Genomic DNA, 18936 nt, shown 5'->3' on the forward strand with positions numbered 1-18936 from the left:
TTTAGTCAGTATTTTTTATGTTGTTGAAAGAAGTCTCTTATGCTTCTGAAAATTGATCCTAATTTAAAAAAAAGCAGCAAAAACTGTTTTCAGCATTGATAATAAAGATAATAAAGATAATGATAATAAAGATAATAAAAGAATCATATTTAATACTATTGAGTACCAATAATAATTGAGCAGCTAATCAGCATAATAGAATGATTTCTAAAGGATCATGTGACACTGTATAATGATGCTGAAAATTCAGCGTTGACATCACAGGAATAAATTACAATATACTGAAAATTGAAAACATATTTTAAATTGTAATGATTTTTACAAAAACATTAAACAGAAAAGGAATTATACCAAACTTTTGTAGCGTATGACCCTTTACAAATGTCCAAAATACCATGGTAATACCGTTATTGGAAAAAGAGTACTTACAAAGGTACTTTTAATAATACTAAATAAACACTTTTATGTACGCATATGCGCAATTTATATTAACCATTTAGTTACAGTGCTTATTAGAGTAAAATGGTAAAATAACAATTATATGTTTACCATGGTATTTACATGCAGTACCATGATACTCTGGGGAGATGCTACATGTTCATAAGCATGGCAGCACTATGGTACTTATACTAGCACTCGCATATTCCCGCAAACCCACTTTCACGATATTAAAAAATCATGCAAGCATCAATAAATACACAAACAACAGCAGCTCATGGAGATATTTGAGCACTGGCCGCCATCAGCTCATTTAAATATCTTTTGAGTCTCTGTGACTGCTGTGAATTAGCGATGTGATCATGCGCATGTGTTTATAATGTACCTGTACTGCGGGCCGGCGGCAGCAGCAGCTGCATGTGTGAATCCATAATAATTACTGGCCGCCATCATAGAAACTTCAGCAGCAGCAGCAGCGGCGGCTCCGGCGGTCACGTGATCGACACGTGTCTGTGACGTCGCCGGTCACCTTCGCGCCACTGCCCCCCGCGGCGCCTAAAAATAAAACCGCCAATGTAATGTCGAATTATTATATTAATCAGAATTATATAACTATAACTAGTTAATTTATGTAATTATCTGTCAGTGGCCTACGGTGGTGTTCTGAAATGTTGAGGTCAGATTTTTTTGTTTATACAAATTAAGAATGCAGTTAACAAATGTCAGATTTTGTTTAATTTTTAATAGTTTAATAGATACTTTTTCGTATCTTTTGGACGTCAAATGCTTGATAAACACTGGAAATTAACCATGGTTTTATTATAGTAAAAGTGTAGTAAACGTGGCAGATTGATTACCATTTGTAGTTTTACTACAAATGCCATAGTTAAACTATGATTAGTGTTGCAAAACCTTGGTTAATTTGTGGTTACCATGGTTTAACTACAATAACTATGGTTTTTTACTTTTATTTGTAGTAAAACCATGGTTATTTTTTTAAAGGGGAAGCACGGATGCCTTTAACTTTACTAAAACCCGCCTCAATCAGATCGTCATTTTCAAGTTTAATTTGTACGTGACAGAAAGATATAAATATATACTTTTTAAATTTTAATTAGAGTCCATTTCCACAAGTTTGATTCATTTAGACCGCCAAAAACTTAAAGGGACAGTTCACAAAAAAAAAAAAAAAAAATGATTCTGTCATCATTTATTCACCCTCAAGTTGTTCTAAACCTGTATAAGTTTCTCTGTTCTTTTTAACACAACAGAAGATATTTTGAATAATTTTGGTAACCAAATGGTTTCCGGTCCCCATTTTATTTTTTTCATACTATGGAAGTCAACGGGGACGCAACTGTTTGGTTTACCAACATTCATGTTGTTTCTTCTGATGAACACAAAAGAAGATATTTTGAATAATGTGGGTAAACCAACAATCCTGATGACAGGATTTTGGAAAGGCGGAATTTATCGCGTAATTTTTCCGCTTTGAAAAATTAACATTCTAATTGTATTAATATTATAATATAAATAATAGGCCTATTAATTAACCGAAATATGTCCAAATACTTACAATATGTAATTTATTTATTTATCAATTGCACAACAACACAACATGCAAGAGTAATGTCTATATAAATGACTAACACCAAACAAATATAAATGGCCGATTTACTATATTTTATAAAACAATTACAATGTTTTACATAAGAAATATTAGCCTATGTACAAATATATTTCATATAAATAATATATAGAATAGCTAGCAATACCTATAATAATATAACATTTTTATAAGATAATAAACAAAATGGATACAAATATTATGTAAATTTTATGTTTTAAATAAATAAGTTAAATGTCTGGTTCACCCATAATGAGCAGATATGTTTTGTACATTAGCGCCACCTGTGGGTTCAGAGGGTTTTAACGGATTTCAAAGGCTCTGTTGTTCCAGTGTTTAGAGGATGTGGAAGTGCCTAAATAACAGATGCTCTATTCATCCTGAGCCTGGACCACCAGCATTCAGCATTCAGGAGGAGAAGGAATATGTCAAAGCATCGCGGATATTCCTAAAGCATCCTTACTGGTAATTTTTGGATTAAGTCAGCAGAATATACATTCTTCTATAAACAAGATCAGCTGAATTCAGTGTCAAAGTGTCTGTTTGTGACCTGGAGAGTGAGCATAGTTTTTCCTGTCCCTCACAGTGAACAGAGGACTCTTGTGTTTTCTCCAGGACCACCTGCAGTAACACAACCTGCGTTCTGCTCTGGATGAAGAGCAAAAATAATCAGTTCACCAGGAATAACCTGATCCGTATGTGAGTAAGAGTGGCTTAATAATATTATTTTAACCTATCAAAGACTACATTTTGCAAGATTCGACAAATTAATATGTTTTGAATGGGATGTATTTATTGCATGAATTTCTGAAAAAATAGTGAATTAGTGCTTTCAAGCCACACCACCATAAAGTTTTTTATTTACTTTAGTATCACTGAGGTACTAATATAGTTTTTATTACTTTTTTTTATATTTTTATTTTTAGTACTTTTGTTTTTAGCCGTTGGTGCTTTAAAAAAATAAATAAATAAATAAAAATACATCGTTTTTTATTTATTTTTTTTATTTTAGTCTTTGTTTCAGTTACAGTACATGAAGTTAAACTAAATAAAAATGAGAAATGTTCCCTTGACAACTAGTTGGAATTAAAAATAAAGTTTTATATATTTTATTTGAGTCAATGTTTATAGTAACAATTTCTTTATGGTTTTAGTTTTCATTTTAGTTGTAGTTAACTATAATAACCCAGTAGTTTTTTTTTTTATTGTTGTAAAATTTCTTCCAATGTTCAGACAAAAAAAAACTCATAATTCAAAGAGACAATTCAAAGGTGTACAAAAGGGAATTATCTCCACATCAAAGTGTAGACCACTTCAGCCACAGATTAAAAGAGGGATTAAAATGATTTTTCCCATTAATCCGTAGCACACTAAAATTCCTCTGGTATGGACTGGGTTGAGGTTGATGGAGCTAGAGTCACATGGCACCCATGGGATCGACCTGCGACCTGAGTATATTTTTGTATGAAAAATAATTGTGTTCAGATGAAAACACGTCAGGATAATTTGCAATTGAACTCTTGAGGGAAGGATTTGACTGTGTTTTTCAGGTCCCTGGTTCCTTCAGCATGGGCAGCGTTGACTTTGGCCCGCTGATGGAGATGATAGACGCGAGAGACGAGTGGCTGGATGATGATTTTCCTGGGTATATGTGCATCTTCTTTTTTTTATTTTTATGAAAATTCATAAGTTGCCACCACAGACACGAATTATTTTGTTAACTTTTACATTTGGTGTCCCCAATGTGGTTTCATTGTGGCTTAAAATACAGGTCTTTGTGGGATGCATGAAATTTGAAGTTGCTGATGCATTTAAGTGTTTTAATTTATAAACTAGTTAAAAAAGACAAACCTTGATGTTGGCTTGACAAAGCCTAGCCTGAAAGTTTGAAGTATCCTAATTGTAAAAGCTTGAAGTGTGAAATAGTTTAGATAGATAGAAAGAGAGAGTTTAAAAATCTTAAAGTTTGAAGGCTATAAAGACAGATACAGGCCTTAAAAAAAGGAAAAGAGCATCATTTCTTCAGCGAATCCTGAGTGAGATGCTGAACGGAGACGGGAGCAGGTGCAGCTCTGTCCTTAAATGGAAACGAGCCACGTCATGTGACGCAGCGAGCTGCCAACAACACAAGCAGCATCACCAGGAAAATGGAGGCAGGTCAGGCTTAGAGGAGCAGCTCCAGCATCACACGACAGCATGATGCTTTTGAAATATTAAACAGCGTTAAGACCATGAGATTTCACGCTAGCGTGGAGTAAGAACTCACAGAATCAGAAAGCAGCCAGAAAGCTTCTTCATCTTACACAGCAGGTGAGCGAGAGCAGCTTTGATTGTGCTTTTTTTGGGATGTTGTTTTTTGAATTTTTTTAAAGCATGCTGAAAATCATACATTTTATTAAATACACATTGATTGAAACAGTTTTAGGTGGTGCATTATTGTTTTATACCCAACAGCCACTGTAAGACATAGAAATATGATGACGCTCCACATGGAAGCTGTTGTTGTTATAAATAACATGGTGCCAAATTTAGTCTGTGATTCATACATTTATTTACATATGTTAGTATTATTATGCATTTCTTCAGAATGTTTTGCTTTGTTGACATGGTCACGCTGATAATGGCCTTTCTCAAATCTTTTGATTAGTTATTGTCGTCTAAAATGGGGAAACAATGACAACTGCGAGTTAAATAGTCACAGAAGCAGCAGCTGTGAACCCCACCGGCACTGACAACCCCCTCTGTTTATCAGCTGCGTGTGCACCGACCCCGAGGGCCTATGGTGCTGATTAGCATATCACAATCTACTACCGTCTTAAAGAAACAGTTCACCAATTTTGTCATTTACTCACCCTCACATTTTTCCAAACACGTAGGGCTTTCTTTCCTACACAAAAGGATATTTGCATTTAATAAAAATCATGTGGCATTTTAAGTGAATTGAAATATTGTCCTTGCTAGGCCACTTCCTGCCGAGGGTGACATGGACTCTTCCTGTGCCCTGAGCGAGGGGAGAACTTGTAAGTGGCTTTGTTTCATACGCAAACATTTCTCTTAAAGTAATAATTTGCATTCTCATAATGCTCCTCCATCATAATGTTTGGCTCAGCTCCCCCAAACTCTCTTCTCATTGGTGGAGCCGGAGGGGGCGGAGCTCACCGGAAGCGTCGCACACTGGTGGCGCCGGATATGAACTTGTCGTTGGACCAGAGCGAAGGGTCGTTGCTCTCAGATGACTTCCTGGATACGCCTGATGATCTGGATATTAATGTGGATGATATCGAGACGCCTGATGATACGGACTCGCTGGAGTTCATAACCAACGGCAACGACCTGGAGTGGGAGGGTAAGGATACGCTGTTCTTCATGGCTCCAGGAGAGACAGATAGATAGAAAGAGAGAGAGAGACAGACAGACAGACAGATAGATCGATTGATCGATCAGTAGGTAAATAGACGGAGAGGTGATAGATGTTCCACGCATTGATCCATGGCTTTCAGATGACACACCCGTCGCCTCGGTCAAAGCGCCCCCTGCTGACAGTGAAGCTGATGGAGAAGGTGTGGACGGGACAGGTGTCAACGGCCGTTTGTGGAGGACTGTGATCATCGGCGAACAGGAACACCGGATCGATATGCAGGTCATAAGACCCTATCTGCGCGTCATATCACATGGAGGTACGTCACATTATCTGAGTCATCGTTAATGCAGTTTATATAGTCTTTGCCATGTCTTGAGGTCACTGCTTCTCTCTGTTCTTTAGGGTACTATGGCGAGGGCTTGAACGCCATCATTGTGTTCACAGCATGTTACCTTCCTGACAGCAGCTGCCCAGATTACCATTACCTGATGGAAAATCTCTTTCTGTAAGGACATTTAACACAGCAAACCCAGACTGTACAGTACAGTCTTGTTCTGTGTTTTTCTTTATTTGGCTTTGCTTCACACGTTCGCGCTGTCCTCACACCTGTGCCTCAGGTATGTGGTGAGCAGTCTGGAGATGCTGGTCGCGGAGGATTACCTGATCATCTACATGAATGGAGGAACGCCCCGGAGTAAAATGCCCGGCATTAGCTGGCTTAAGAAGTGCTATCAGATGATCGACAGAAGGTATGGAAACAGTGATCTCTTTTATATAAATGCATTTTATAGAAGAATTCAGAGAACATCTTGAACCTTTTTCCTCAGACTGAGGAAAAACCTAAAATCTCTGATCATCACTCACCCTTCATGGTTTATCCGGACAGTCCTCGCAATTTCCAAACCCTTTATCAGGTAAACATGGATAATTATGCATGGATATAATTATTTAATAGTTTGTCCATGCTCATAAATGATATCTTATGCTCTACAGTGTGAAGTTCATGAATAAGATCCGTTATGTGCACAGCTTGGAAGAGCTGGAAAAGATTGTCCCTATGGATCATATTCAGATCCCAGAGTGTATCTTACAGTAAGGAAATGTCAAACAAATATATTAAAACCCTTTTCTAAGCAAACCTATAACCTGATACCAATTTACAAGGTCAATTTGTCAATTTTTGCAGATTTGAAGAGGAAAGAATCAATGCTAGAAAAGAGAGGTAATCACCAAACTCCTCAAAATTGGTTTATTTGGCTCCTATTAGTTTAACTAGAAGAGGAGACTCCCATTGTGATTGGATAATAGAATAAGTTATGTTCTTTTCTTTGTAGAATGGAGCAGGAACAGAAAGAACAGCAGCATCAAGAACAGCAACAGAAGCCAACCAATCCAGAGAGGTGGGCAAACATTCATAACACATCATTATTCCATGACTGCTTCATATAATTCTTTCATTTTGCCAATTTAAAATACTCAAACAACTTTCTGTCTCCAGGACAACAGCGATTGAAGAGCCTGGACTCTGAGCGGACAAGCTTGAATGTTCTTGTTGCTGATCTTGGACCATTTTTCATATTCCCAAATTATTCATATACATATTAGACGACTCGAAACTAGTTTCAGATCAGCAACAAAGCAGAAACTTGAATCAAAAGTTGGAGGATGAGAAGGCAAGCTGCTCTCGCTTTCATCTGCAAAGGCACAATTTTAAAAAAGCATCTTGAGATCCACCAACAAATGGCACTGCGCACAGAGAAACGTTGCTGTTTTCGGTAGCAGGATGTACCATCATGCATTGTAGCCTCTTTACTGTTATCGCTTTTTTAAATAGGCTGTTCCCTGCTTTCTGACCCTTGAGAATGTCATGCCTTTAATTGACGGATGTGTCCGCTCAGGATTTGATTGGTGGTGCATGTCGATTTCCAAGCAACCGTTCCTGTGCTTCTCTGTGTGTATGCGCTCAAATCGAATGTAACTTTATTCCATTTCGCCAGTTATGTTTGCCTGAAATCCTTTCTTGGATGTTTTTTGAATGTTTTAACCCTTTTCATCTTGTTTAATGACCAGCTTTTGTAAATGATAAGTGCCAGTCATCTCTGAAAACATTTTGACATTAATGTATTCAGCAGTATTTTTATGTTGCCTTATGTTTGCTATGAAAATAGTTCAAAATTAAACATTCTGCTATGTGTATCAGTACAATATTGATTTGTTTTTGTCTATTCTTGATCTTTATATCTGAATCACTGATAACGTGTTCTGAAAACTAATTTATAAATGTAAGATTTTGACGCAGAGTAAAACATTTCTTGCTTAAATTCAAAACAAAGGGGGGATATTACCTCTCAACTTATCCTTTATAGTTCTATAATGAATTGCATAGAAGTCTTGCATCCAGTCACAAGATAGAGTTATTTTTGTATTTCTATGATGTGACAGACTATTTATGTATGTATGTGACTATTATATCAGCAGTCTTTACGACGGAGCGACCAGTCACACTCTCTTTGACCTAAATAAAAAATGACCCTCACTGTCATTTGGAAATGGGAAACAATTCTACAGTCATGAATTTTGCCTTTATTAACCATAAGCTTTGACTTTGAGTCACTTAGTAGGTCTAGTCAATAACATTTAAATGCATATGAATATTAAATTTTGATTATATTAACATGCTTGAAAGACGTGTGATGTATTAACTACCCACCGTCAATGCATGTGATTTTGCCCCCACGAGACTTTGAAGAACATGGTGCCCTTCAAGTACCAAGTGGAATTATTCTGACCCCTCACCTAAATATTTGAGAGTCCATTGAGGATGTCCATAAAAACAGTCAGCATTTTGGAATAACACCCAAAATGCAGTTTAAGTAATACTATCCTTGTCAGCTGTGTCATTGTGATATACACATTTATAATATTGTATTATGTGGCATTAAACTGTAAACTTTCATTATATAGTGCATGTTGTTAATTTTAATATACGTTTCAAAGAATGTGCTTTTCATTCCTATAACACAAATGTTAGTTCAAAGGACAGTTGCCATGGCAGATTCTAAACCAATATTTAGATAAAACACTTTTTGCTTATTTGTTCTGATTGTACAAATTGGTACTAATTTTTCCAGGGAAATTCGTGGTAATTTATAGGCTGACTCAGAGTTATGAGATTACAGTTCTCCCTGAGTGAACAGCGATTGGTTGTCCACAGCACTTTAGTCACGCCCATTCTGTGACGTTACAGTTTGGTTATATGCCCACGTGAAACTTTGTTCACATAACGCACCACAGTCACTAAGGAGATAAGACTGCGAAATTTAGCTATAAGTAGGTTTTTTTTTTTTTAAATCTTACGTTTTATTTTAGGATTTTTGCGGCGTCTTAATTGTACAACGTAAATCCGATCAGATACGATGAAGTACATCATTGGAATAGGAGGGTAAGTGACTTTTAGAGTAATATTATGAAAAACTTGTTGCAATTGTTACGGTCCAGCCATGTGGCTTTTAATGTTTTTAAGTTAAGATAATATATTATACATGTAGTCATTTATTATATTCTTTCTGTCTTTTATTCTCACTCATGACATGTTGGATGCGTGTTTTCACAGAATCGCGAGCTTTGAAACGTTTGTTTATGTTTTGAGCGGGAGATTTAAAAATGTGAGCGCGCCGAAGTTGCTGAATGTTTTTAACGGACATTCGCGCCTTAATATATCTATGCATTGATTAGTCTCGTATTATTGTTGTTTGTAAAGTAAATTTAACAGTCTTTTTATTCATTTTCTTGTTGAGGTGCCATTTTTTTTATATTATTTGTGATTGTAATGTGTTTGTTCATCACCATCATTGGCTTTAATACAAAGGGCGAAACATTAACGTAACAGTAAAGACGCCTTATAATTTTTATTTATTTTATTTAAAGTGTAAAAAATTATTTAAGAGATTATTGTAGTGAACACGCGGGTAATTAACAACGTTATATTGTTTTGTTGTCATAAGCCAGCTGAGGAACTGAGGAAACCATCCCGCCATTTTTACATGAATAAACTTTTGAAATACACGATTATACTTAAAATGTTTAATCGTTCTGCTTTTTGAATCCTTTTTTTTTTTTTTTTCAACTCAGTTTTATTTTTAACATTCCTTTTTTATTTATTCATGTTTAGCGTGACTAATGGTGGTAAAACCACCCTGACGAACAGGTTAATTAAAGCCTTACCAAACTGCTGTGTGGTTCATCAGGATGACTTTTTCAAGGTGAGCTCATCTAAATATAATATTATTTAATATTTCTGGTTAGTTTTGTGTCGGCTTTCAAAAAGTTACAGCTAAGTGATTTTTTTTTTTTTTTTTTTTTTATATATTATTATTATTATTATTATATGGAGCTCTTCTAGAATATCGGTTTTGTAATTCAACAATATATTAGTTTTTTTATATTTAATTTGCTGTGCTATTATAATTGTAGCTTTCATTTCTTGCCTGTTAATAGTACTACATGCATGGCTTCAATAAGAAGTAACTTTAATATAATGAACCCTTTAATGACTCTTTACATTTGCTTAATAAATCTTTCCTTTGGTTACTTGTATGAGAATGTGAGAACTCAAAAGTACTGATCCAAGATCAGTTTGCCCCCGTCTGTCAAGTTGTATTCATCAGGTTATGATGGCCGAGACCTGATTCTAGATCAGCGGTCCGGCTCTCTAATATACATGACGGCAGATGTAGATGATGGCATTTGCTGCAGTGTTTTACTGGTCACTGTTATTTCAGCCGCCGGATCAGATAGCAGTCGGAGCGGATGGCTTTAAACAGTGGGATGGTAAGAATATAAATTGTAGGAGAGAAATAACTCATTCTACGCATCGCCTCCCATAACAAAGATTTTACAATGTCCCTCCCAACCCATTTTCATTCTCTCCAGTGTGGCTTTGCTATAAATGAAATTAAAAACCTGAAGTTTTGTTCTTGCTTTAAAAGCTTTTTTCTGCTTTTGTAGTGATCACAGCTTTGGATATGGAGGCCATGGTGAATACCATCAAGGGCTGGGTGGAGAACCCAGTTAAATTCGCCCGCTCTCACGGCATCCAGTTGACCCCGGCCGCAGAAATGGACGACCCCGAGAGCCAAGTGCACATACTAATCGTAGAAGGATTTCTACTGTACAACTACAAGTGAGCAAATTTTGGTGGCCTGAACTGCATGATTTGCAAAGATTAGATTCTGGGAACATTTGGGTACATGTGCTCAGTGTATGTAAGGAGTCATCGGGGCGCACGACGTACATACCATGTCATGTGACGCCCTGCATTGGTGTAGATAAGGAGACGCTGAGCTATTGGCGGGCACATGCAACTGCATGTGCTGATTTCTGAGCCGGCTTATGTGGAAGCACCCTAATCAGCAAACTACTTCGCTCACAGTTCTAGAGAGAGTGTTCACTTTAAGGTTGTGACCTTTTTATCTTGATTTATTCTTTTTCTCCCCATACAGGCCTTTGTTGGACTTCTTTGACAAGTCTTATTACATAACCATCCCTTACGAGGAGTGCAAGAGTAGGAGAAGGTGTGTTAAAATAGTATTTAGACACTCATGAATTGTGCTAAATATGAGCAGCTGGAATAAATATATTTATTATTTATTTCAGTACAAGGCAGTACACTGTTCCTGACCCTCCTGGACTCTTTGACGGTCACGTGTGGCCCATGTACCTGAAACACAGATGTGACATGGAGAACTGCGGTTTGCCAATTGGTACAGATCTCTAGGTTCTTTAACGGTAAAGTTTGAATAAAAACGCACAATATGTTAGATAAACATTTTGTGTCACATCTACTTCAACAGAGTACTTGGATGGCTTGAAAACAAAAGACGAAATGTACAACCAGGTTTACGAAGACATCCACAATACACTTCTGAATCGCTTATAGGTGAGAAAGCCAATCCAGATGTCAGGTGGAATAATTAATTGCATATGTTTATGTGCTGTAATAAAAGAACTTGTCTCGTTTTTTGTCTTTCAGCAGGAGCAGGCTGCCGCCCATAATCTGTACATTATTGTAAATACAAATACTACTTGAATTGGACTTGTTTATTTTTGTTTTTAACATACAATTGTTGTAAATAATTTTGACTGGAATGTAACTTAAATACTTGTGGAGGAACTTTTTTGCATTACCATTTTGAGGACTGTGTTCCATATTTTAAGTTGTTTTTAAGTTTTTGTGACTCTTTCAAAGCACTCCTTGATGACTCCATTCTGTTTACCACATAAAAATGAATTTCCAAAGTTTGATTTTACATGTGCCCAATAAACATTGTGCTTTGACCTTTTATATTTACATTTGTCAGTCTTTCCATTTTACACCCACAATGACCATGTGTTGTCATTCTTCACATTTTGCTGTATAATGTAAATTATTATTATTTTTAAATAGACATTATAATGTTGGTTTTTAAAGGGTTAGTTCACCCAAAAATGAAATTTCTGTCATGAATTATTGACCCTCATGTCGTTCCACACCCGTAAGACCTTCATTCATCTTCGGAACACAAATGAAATCTGATAGCCGTATGACACCTCAGTAGACAGCAATTTAACAACCACTTTCAAGGTCCAGAAAGGTACTAAAGACATTGTTACAATGGTTGACGTGACTGCAGTGGTTCAAACTGTCCAGCCCTTTCAGGTTCTACGTCAGAACGGTGACCGACTCATTATTGGCCGGCTCCTGCGTCAGCATCACACGCATGCGTCGTGCTGCTCACATGATCAGCTTCAGCCAATATTGAGTCGGCATTCAGACGTAGAACCTGGAAGTGAAACAACGTAGCAGAATGACACAGGACAAAAGATTGTTGAATAAGTTATATTTGTTTTGTTTTTGCGCACAAAGTATTTTCGTCGCTTCATAAAATTAAGGTTGAACCACTGTAGTCACATTGGCCATTCTAACAATATCTTTAGTACCTTTCTGGACCTTGAAAGTGGTTGTTAAATTGCTGTCTATTGAGTATTACAACTATCAGATTTCATCAAAAATATCTTAATTTGTGTTCTGAAGATGAATGAAGGTCTTACGGGTGTGGAATGACATGAGGGTGAGTAATTAATGACAATTTTCATTTTTGGGTGAACTAACTCTTTAAACTTATTATCCAGAGGCTCAATCCAGGGACTTCCTTTTATGAAAATGTTAGTGTTTATCATAATACTTTAACTTTTATCATTTCAAAATAGTGTATTATGTGCTTTGTATACTTTGATTTGTTGCCAGTTGTGACTATTTGCTTTTTTATGTAGAACATTTCTAAAGGAATTTCTGTTTTATTGTCAGTTGAGCCTGATCTGAACAAGAGGAAATTAGGGGTAAGGTAAGGGGTTAAAGCTATCAAATACTATGAATACCCTGGTGAAAAAAAGTACAATTCCATAATGTACTTAACGTGTTTTATTTTTGCACACTCACTTTGTACTTAATATACTAAAATTCTTCTTTAGTACTTCTTAAGATAATCTTAAGAACATCTCAGTGTACTCAACTGTGCTGTTTTGGGACACCATGAATATGAACCAAAAAGTGCTTTTAACATATTTCTGTATTTAAAAAATGTATTTAGTTACCACTTGTAGTATACTTCAAGTTCAAGTGTATTACAAGTGATAACTAAATGCATTTCTTTAATACAGAGATAGTATGTTAAAGCACATTTTAGTTCATATTCATGGTGTCTCAAAATAGCACAGTTGAGTACACTTAGATGTTCTTAATGTTATCTTAAATACTAAAGAATTTTTAGTATATTGAGTACAAAATTAGTTGCCAAAAATAGAGCACTTTAAGTACATTATGGAAGTGTACTTATTTTCACGGGTATGTGCACTTAAAGATAAGAGATGAATATCACGCTAGTAGATAAATAACAGGACTAGGAACTATTAAATAACCATTATAATGTCCATGGTTTTCCCTTCTACAGTTATCCCAACAGTCTTATTTTGTTTTCTACCAAATTAGCTCGCATTAAACCCATGGATTATTTTTATAAAGAGATAACCTTTAAATGTATATAGTGATCTCCATAATCAAATAATCAACTTTTCCACTCCAACACAAGTTCCAGCTCAGCTCTACTATTTATTGCTCTGTGTAAGAAGGCCTATGCTTAAGTTCAAACTGCATGAAAACAAACATTGTCTAGACATTTTCCTGAATAAACCTTGAGCTCATGCTTTAAATTCAGAGTTGAATGTGCCTATGTGCTTTTTAATAGTGTCCCTTTCTCATGAGACAAATGCCTACTCATTCACTTCAAATATTTGTGCAATGAAATAATTCGAAGGGGAAAGTGAAGACATTCATCGCTATTAGGCGCAATTGTCGTCATTGGAAGATTGGAATGGTTTAAACATTTTGTAAGGCATGATAATGCCTTGACTGAGGCATGACTGAGACTTTCATATCATTTAATGTGATTTACTGACAAAGAGGTAGTCATTTTGTTTACAATATGCCAATAATAAACTCTTGTGCAATTAATTAAAATGACATTTTTCACTCCCTCTAGTGGCAAAACATGTCCTATTCAATGAACTGCAATTAAGGAAGACTATAAAACAAATAGGCTATGGGCTTTTTTACTTAAATTTTAGTTGTTATACATGTTTTTGTCACTAACTACACCTTTACTATTAAAGTGGCACCACATTTCCCATTTATAAATGTGTTGTGTGTGAAACTTCAAGGAGGAAATAGTGGGAAAGTTTGGAGAGAGAAACGCCTCCAATGTACCGCCTTCATCTCAACCTGGGCTCTTATTTAACAGCTTTGGGGAGCACAAAGTGCCACACTTTCTATTGCATCCTGGTCCAATTTACCCATAATTTAATAATTTTGAAATGAAATATTCATTTATTCTCTTCTTCATACACCTGTGCGTCCTGGTGTGTTTTAGCACCGCGCAGCGCCATGGACCCTGGAGACACAAGGCTAAGTGGGAAACTAACAGACAGGTTTACAGTTTACTGGGCACCGGTTCTCAATATCACACACCTGTTTCTGGAAAACGGAATGCAAGATTCCTATTGACGAGGCATTTGATGCCAACATTCACAGGCAGGATTTTCATGGGACGTTCTGCCAACACTAGGCTGCACACAGTTGGGCATGAGGTGCATTCAAACTCTGTGCCAGAGCACAGTCTTGGTATGGATGCAAGACCCTACATGATGTCTGGTCTTACATCTCCTATGAGGAATAATCAGTTGTCTTTGCATGCAAAAAGAACTGCACTTTCTTCAGATGAAGCACTGCACACTCAGTTCATGCTCTATGGGATAGCACCAACTGAAAAAACTACACTGGCACCAGTGAAAGCTTCAAGGGCACCAGGACGCCATAACTTAGTTACCAGCACACCAAAACGAACATCACCCACGGCAACTACTGAAAAAACGTCCACTATCAACTCTGAGGCGAATCCGCTTCCTCAACTTTCCACTTTGACTGGGAGTAACACTGCTAATAATTCTAAACTTTCATCAAGAACCAGTTCAGCTGCACCTTCAGCATATGTTAATAACAGAAATACGGTAAATCCTCCTCTTCAGGTTGAGGAAAGAGGAGGTGACAGTATGATTGATGATGAACCAACGAATCCTCATGTAAACAGCAGAAACTCTTTCTACTATAATCTGCTCCCGAATGGAAGTGTCAATAGATCTCCTCAGAGAGAAACGGGTCATGGTACAAGCTATTTCCATCACGGTAAGACAACATTTCGAACTTTTTAGTCAATATGCGAAATATGCAATGACTTTAAAGGCGGTCGACTGTCTTTAAAGTACGTTTTATAGGACATTTTGATGATGATGATGATGTTCACCTGTCGCGCGACGCAAAGTGTCTTTTGGCGCCCACTGTTGGCCAAAAATCAGCACAAACGGATTTTAACCAATGTTTTACACGTACGAAAATCTATAATAAAGTGATAAATGGCAATTTACTTGTCAAACTCCGATGAAAAATGATCGAGTCGCTTGCTGTGGTTTCCACAGGTGAACCTGTTTTCGCGAGCGTTTTGTAGTGATAAAATGAAAACAAACAAACAAACAAACAAAAACCTAGGTTTTGCGGTCTAAATTCCATTTTAATATATATAAAATTATTGTTTATTCTATAGTCTGTCCATTTAAATTTAGACTAATATTTTCCAGGACTGCCTGATCTCATTCCTGATCCATACTATATCCAAGCTGCTTCTTATATCCAAAGAGTGCAGATGTACACATTAAGATGTGCCGCAGAAGAGAACTGCCTCTCCAGGTACTGACCAAACCACAATAGCAGCAATATATATATATATATATATATATAACCATTCTTGACCATTTTAATTGGAATATTTGCCTTTTCCCTCAAGTTCAGCGTACGACTCAAGAGTGAGGGACCTTGATTACAGAGTGCTTCTCCGATTTCCTCAGAGGGTCAAAAATCAAGGCACAGCAGATTTCCTCCCTGTGAAACCACATCACCAGTGGGAATGGCACAGCTGCCATCAGTAGGTTTCTGACAACTTTTTGTTCTACAACATTCAGCATTCACCTTATTTCTACAGACAGACACAGATGATCCGTGAAGAACCTTTAACATCCATAGAACCTTTCAACTGCACAGAAGGTTCTTTAGAATATTCAAATGTTCTTCACACTAACAAAAATGGTTCTTTTAAGAACTATTCACTGAAAGGTTCTTTGGGGAACCAAAAATGGTTCTTCTTGGTTTTCCCAATGGTTTTCCATTTTGGGAACCTTTATTTTTAAAGTGTAGAAGATATTTTTTATACTTCAAAGTTCATTGAATTCTGTTATTTACATTACAGGTTTTTTTTTTTTTTTTTTTTTTTGTAAGTATACAAGCGCTCTGGAAATCGAACCCATGACCTTGGCATTGCTAGCTACAGAAACTCAAATTGACTCTTCTATTAATTTCTTGATAACAAAGTGATTATTTTACTATTTTACTCCATTTTCATCCTAAAGACATTATCACAGCATGGATGCCTTCAGCAATTACGACCTCCTGGATGCCTCCACGGGCAGAAAGGTGGCTGAGGGTCATAAAGCTAGTTTCTGTCTGGAGGACACCAGCTGTGATCCAGGTGTGAGGAGAAGATACGCCTGCACTGCTCACACACAGGTTCAGGGAATAAAGTTATTTCCTTATTTTTTTTCCACAATTAAGCTGTTTAATCAGCCAGTTTAGAACTTCTGTCATTTTTGGAGCAGGGATTGAGCCCAGGCTGCTATGACACCTACCATGCCAACATCGACTGTCAGTGGATTGACATTACCGATGTTTCTCCTGGAGATTATATTCTAAAGGTGAGTCACTCATTGCATTGTTATACCAAAAGTTACAGACGTGTTTTGAAACTATGTGAACCATTAACAGGTGACCGTGAACCCAGGATTCCAAGTGCAAGAGTCTGATTTCTCCAATAACATTGTTAGATGTGACGTCAGATACACGGGGTCGTACGTCCAAGCGCATAACTGCAGAATCACAGCGTAAGTTTTAAGTAGGCGTGGAATAAGAAATCTTATTAAAATTGCTGAAACATTAACAATGTTTATTTATTTCACAGATACTGATCCAGTACTTCATCCAAACCTCCAGTGGTGTTTGGAGTTGAAATCAACCAAACGCGCCATTCAAAGACACATTGTTGTGGATCGATTGGCCATTAACTTGACTTATTTGTACTTATCTAGATTTATGTTCTTGACAGACACTCTTCTAGCAAAGTGACTGTGACATATGTGTTAAAGCTAAACATCCAATGAGTGCCAATAATGCAATACAATGAATAAATTCTTATTTATTAAACTTTTGTAAAGTATAAAAAGTATTCAATTACATTTATTATTTCTATTTCATTATATATATGTATAATTATTTCTGTGATTTTGTGCAATTTGTGGCCTTCAAATCAAAGTAAATGACATTCATGACATGCATGTTTGGTCAAAAAGACGGATTAATAGAATATCTACTACACAGTAAAAACTCCAGTGTTAAATTAACTCTCCTGGGTGTATATGCGAGACCACACTCAAGAGTGTTAAAGTGTTAAAATAAGAGTGTTAAATGAACACTGAAGCAGTGTTAAAGTTAATGAGATAATTAAGTGATTAATTTAGTGATGATTGACCATTATTGAAGATACCTGATGTCAACAAGCAGAATCGCCAAAGGTCACAATTTTCAAGTCACCGTTATGGAGATCAGTGTCTGCTTTAGTTGGGCTCTGGACCCTTGACTTTTTAATATTATATTTTGATTGGGCTGTTGTAACTGAGTTGTAACAGCCAGACAAGCAAAGAGTTTTTGCTGTGTAGTGTTTCACAAAGGTGTACAGAAAGGGGAGAGTCCGCCAGATTTTTATAGTCCACTCATAAATAGATTTTATTACTAGTTTATGTTTTTTTTAACCACAGGTTCATATATATTTGTGATCTTCTGAAGTATTTCAGGTCATGGCTCGTTTGAAAATGGGTCTATGGGGTCAAATCCACACAGCCAGACATCAGAGTCATGAAAGTTCAGGATCTCCAAACGTGCTGAGAGTGCAACAACATCTGCAGAAACATTCTGTTCTGTCTGAACGATTAAAATGACACGAGAAAACGAAATTCCAGAGTGGAATTCATGGGCAGAGAAACATTCATACGTGAGAAGGAATATATACATCATTGTTGACTATGGAGAAGACTTCTATTGGAAGTTTTAAAACGAGCAAAATGTGGTGTGAATTTTAATTCTGTGTTTGGGGAAATTTGATTTAAATGTGTTTGTGGATTGCATCATCCAAGAGTAATTAAAAAACCACAAGGGGGTCACTGTAAATCATAGACAAGGTACTCATTAAGGAGTGTTAGTTTTAGGAAAAACCGACACATGCTGATGGTGCATGATGTTTGGAGAAGTGAAGAAAATGCCTGATAAATGGTGGGATGCTTAATTACCTAATTCAGACAGTTAATCCATTACAAATCACCCACTAGTCTGTAAAAATGTTCAGGATTAGAAGTTACAGAGAGGAGCCAGTGTGTTTCCAAGTCCCCCTGTGGTGAAAATCAAGTTTTTATTGTTGTTTATATGTCTATGTCATGTTTTTAATATATGCTTTAAGACAAACCATGTGCAAATTCATAAGTCAGCACCATTGCTGAAGTATTTTCTGTTTAAAACTGTAGTGATCTAAAGACAGTCTCAAATCCGCTGGTGTTTCTGACGTCACAAACTACCTTGTAACCAATCGCGTCAACGTGCCGGCGGGCTTTAGCATATCGGTAACCTTGACCGCTCTGAAGTAGGAGAGTCTCAAGAGAATATATCCCGGTATATTTTTCTGTTGATATGAAAAATCGGGTAGATTTAGCAATATAGCGGGCGTATGATGTATATTACAATGATGAACTATATGTCTTTCTCCACTGA

The 18936-nt window shown here is 36.5% G+C and overlaps 4 protein-coding genes across 14 annotated transcripts in view; 3 read left to right on the plus strand and 1 right to left on the minus strand.

Moving 5' to 3' along the window:
- Positions 1–1095, minus strand: part of zfr2 (zinc finger RNA binding protein 2) — a 24218-nt gene extending 23123 nt beyond the window's left edge. For both annotated transcript variants that reach the window (XM_051907696.1, XM_051907695.1), the window contains exon 1: positions 824–1095. In XM_051907696.1, the coding sequence (XP_051763656.1) occupies positions 824–891 (68 nt within the window). In that variant the 5' untranslated portion in view covers positions 892–1095. The remainder of the gene's footprint in view (positions 1–823) is intronic.
- Positions 1–7633, plus strand: part of atcaya (ATCAY kinesin light chain interacting caytaxin a) — a 24931-nt gene extending 17298 nt beyond the window's left edge. Inside the window, exons 3-16 of one of the 8 annotated variants that reach the window (XM_051907708.1) lie at positions 2344–2530; positions 2652–2764; positions 3432–3527; positions 3616–3710; positions 5027–5085; positions 5175–5411; positions 5566–5742; positions 5829–5931; positions 6044–6175; positions 6254–6340; positions 6420–6518; positions 6613–6648; positions 6761–6826; positions 6925–7633. In XM_051907708.1, coding sequence (XP_051763668.1) covers positions 3471–3527; positions 3616–3710; positions 5027–5085; positions 5175–5411; positions 5566–5742; positions 5829–5931; positions 6044–6175; positions 6254–6340; positions 6420–6518; positions 6613–6648; positions 6761–6826; positions 6925–6955 — 1179 coding nt within the window. In that variant the 5' untranslated portion in view covers positions 2344–2530; positions 2652–2764; positions 3432–3470 and the 3' untranslated portion in view covers positions 6956–7633. Of the gene's footprint in view, positions 1–1234; positions 2531–2651; positions 2765–3431; positions 3528–3615; positions 3711–3753; positions 4376–5026; positions 5086–5174; positions 5412–5565; positions 5743–5828; positions 5932–6043; positions 6176–6253; positions 6341–6419; positions 6519–6612; positions 6649–6760; positions 6827–6924 lie in introns of those variants that run through there. The other 7 variants (XM_051907711.1, XM_051907710.1, XM_051907709.1 and 4 more) reach the window with 7 other exon arrangements.
- Positions 7634–8672: 1039 nt separating this feature from the next.
- mibp (muscle-specific beta 1 integrin binding protein) lies at positions 8673–11767 on the plus strand. Of its 2 annotated transcripts, XM_051908587.1 has the most exons (8): positions 8673–8868; positions 9598–9688; positions 10208–10256; positions 10434–10608; positions 10928–10999; positions 11082–11188; positions 11279–11364; positions 11458–11767. In XM_051908587.1, the coding sequence occupies exons 1-7, from the start codon at positions 8843–8845 to the stop codon at positions 11362–11364; spliced, it is 606 nt and encodes a 201-aa protein (XP_051764547.1). In that variant the 5' UTR covers positions 8673–8842; the 3' UTR covers positions 11458–11767. The 2 variants fall into 2 exon arrangements, with proteins under 2 accessions (XP_051764547.1, XP_051764548.1); XM_051908588.1 differs by lacking the exon at positions 10208–10256 and having other exon boundaries at positions 8700–8868.
- A 138-nt stretch (positions 11768–11905) lies between these two features.
- Positions 11906–17344, plus strand: loxl5a (lysyl oxidase-like 5a). 2 transcript variants are annotated; one of them, XM_051908554.1, is made up of 8 exons: positions 11906–12535; positions 14390–15201; positions 15651–15759; positions 15857–15994; positions 16476–16632; positions 16722–16817; positions 16888–17003; positions 17081–17344. In XM_051908554.1, exons 2-8 carry the CDS (start codon positions 14535–14537, stop codon positions 17085–17087), a joined length of 1290 nt encoding a protein of 429 aa, XP_051764514.1. In that variant the 5' UTR covers positions 11906–12535; positions 14390–14534; the 3' UTR covers positions 17088–17344. The 2 variants fall into 2 exon arrangements, with proteins under 2 accessions (XP_051764514.1, XP_051764513.1); XM_051908553.1 differs by lacking the exon at positions 11906–12535 and having other exon boundaries at positions 13229–15201.
- Positions 17345–18936: the final 1592 nt, after the last annotated feature.

This window comes from Ctenopharyngodon idella, chromosome 10 (assembly GCF_019924925.1).
Source record: "Ctenopharyngodon idella isolate HZGC_01 chromosome 10, HZGC01, whole genome shotgun sequence".
NCBI lineage: Eukaryota > Metazoa > Chordata > Actinopteri > Cypriniformes > Xenocyprididae > Ctenopharyngodon > Ctenopharyngodon idella.

What these genes read in the sequence shown, in the direction of transcription:
- mibp (XM_051908587.1), top strand. Translation starts at nt 8,843, where the DNA reads ATGAAGTACATCATTGGAATAGGAGG. An exon ending in TACATCATTGGAATAGGAGG is followed by an intron (nt 8,869 to 9,597) that starts GTAAGTGACTTT and finishes ATTCATGTTTAG; the next exon opens with CGTGACTAATGGTGGTAAAA. An exon ending in GAGTGCAAGAGTAGGAGAAG is followed by an intron (nt 11,000 to 11,081) that starts GTGTGTTAAAAT and finishes TATTTATTTCAG; the next exon opens with TACAAGGCAGTACACTGTTC.
- loxl5a (XM_051908553.1), top strand. Translation starts at nt 14,334, where the DNA reads ATGAAATATTCATTTATTCTCTTCTTCATACACCTGTGCGTCCTGGTG. An exon ending in GAAGAGAACTGCCTCTCCAG is followed by an intron (nt 15,760 to 15,856) that starts GTACTGACCAAA and finishes TTTTCCCTCAAG; the next exon opens with TTCAGCGTACGACTCAAGAG. An exon ending in GAATGGCACAGCTGCCATCA is followed by an intron (nt 15,995 to 16,475) that starts GTAGGTTTCTGA and finishes TTCATCCTAAAG; the next exon opens with ACATTATCACAGCATGGATG.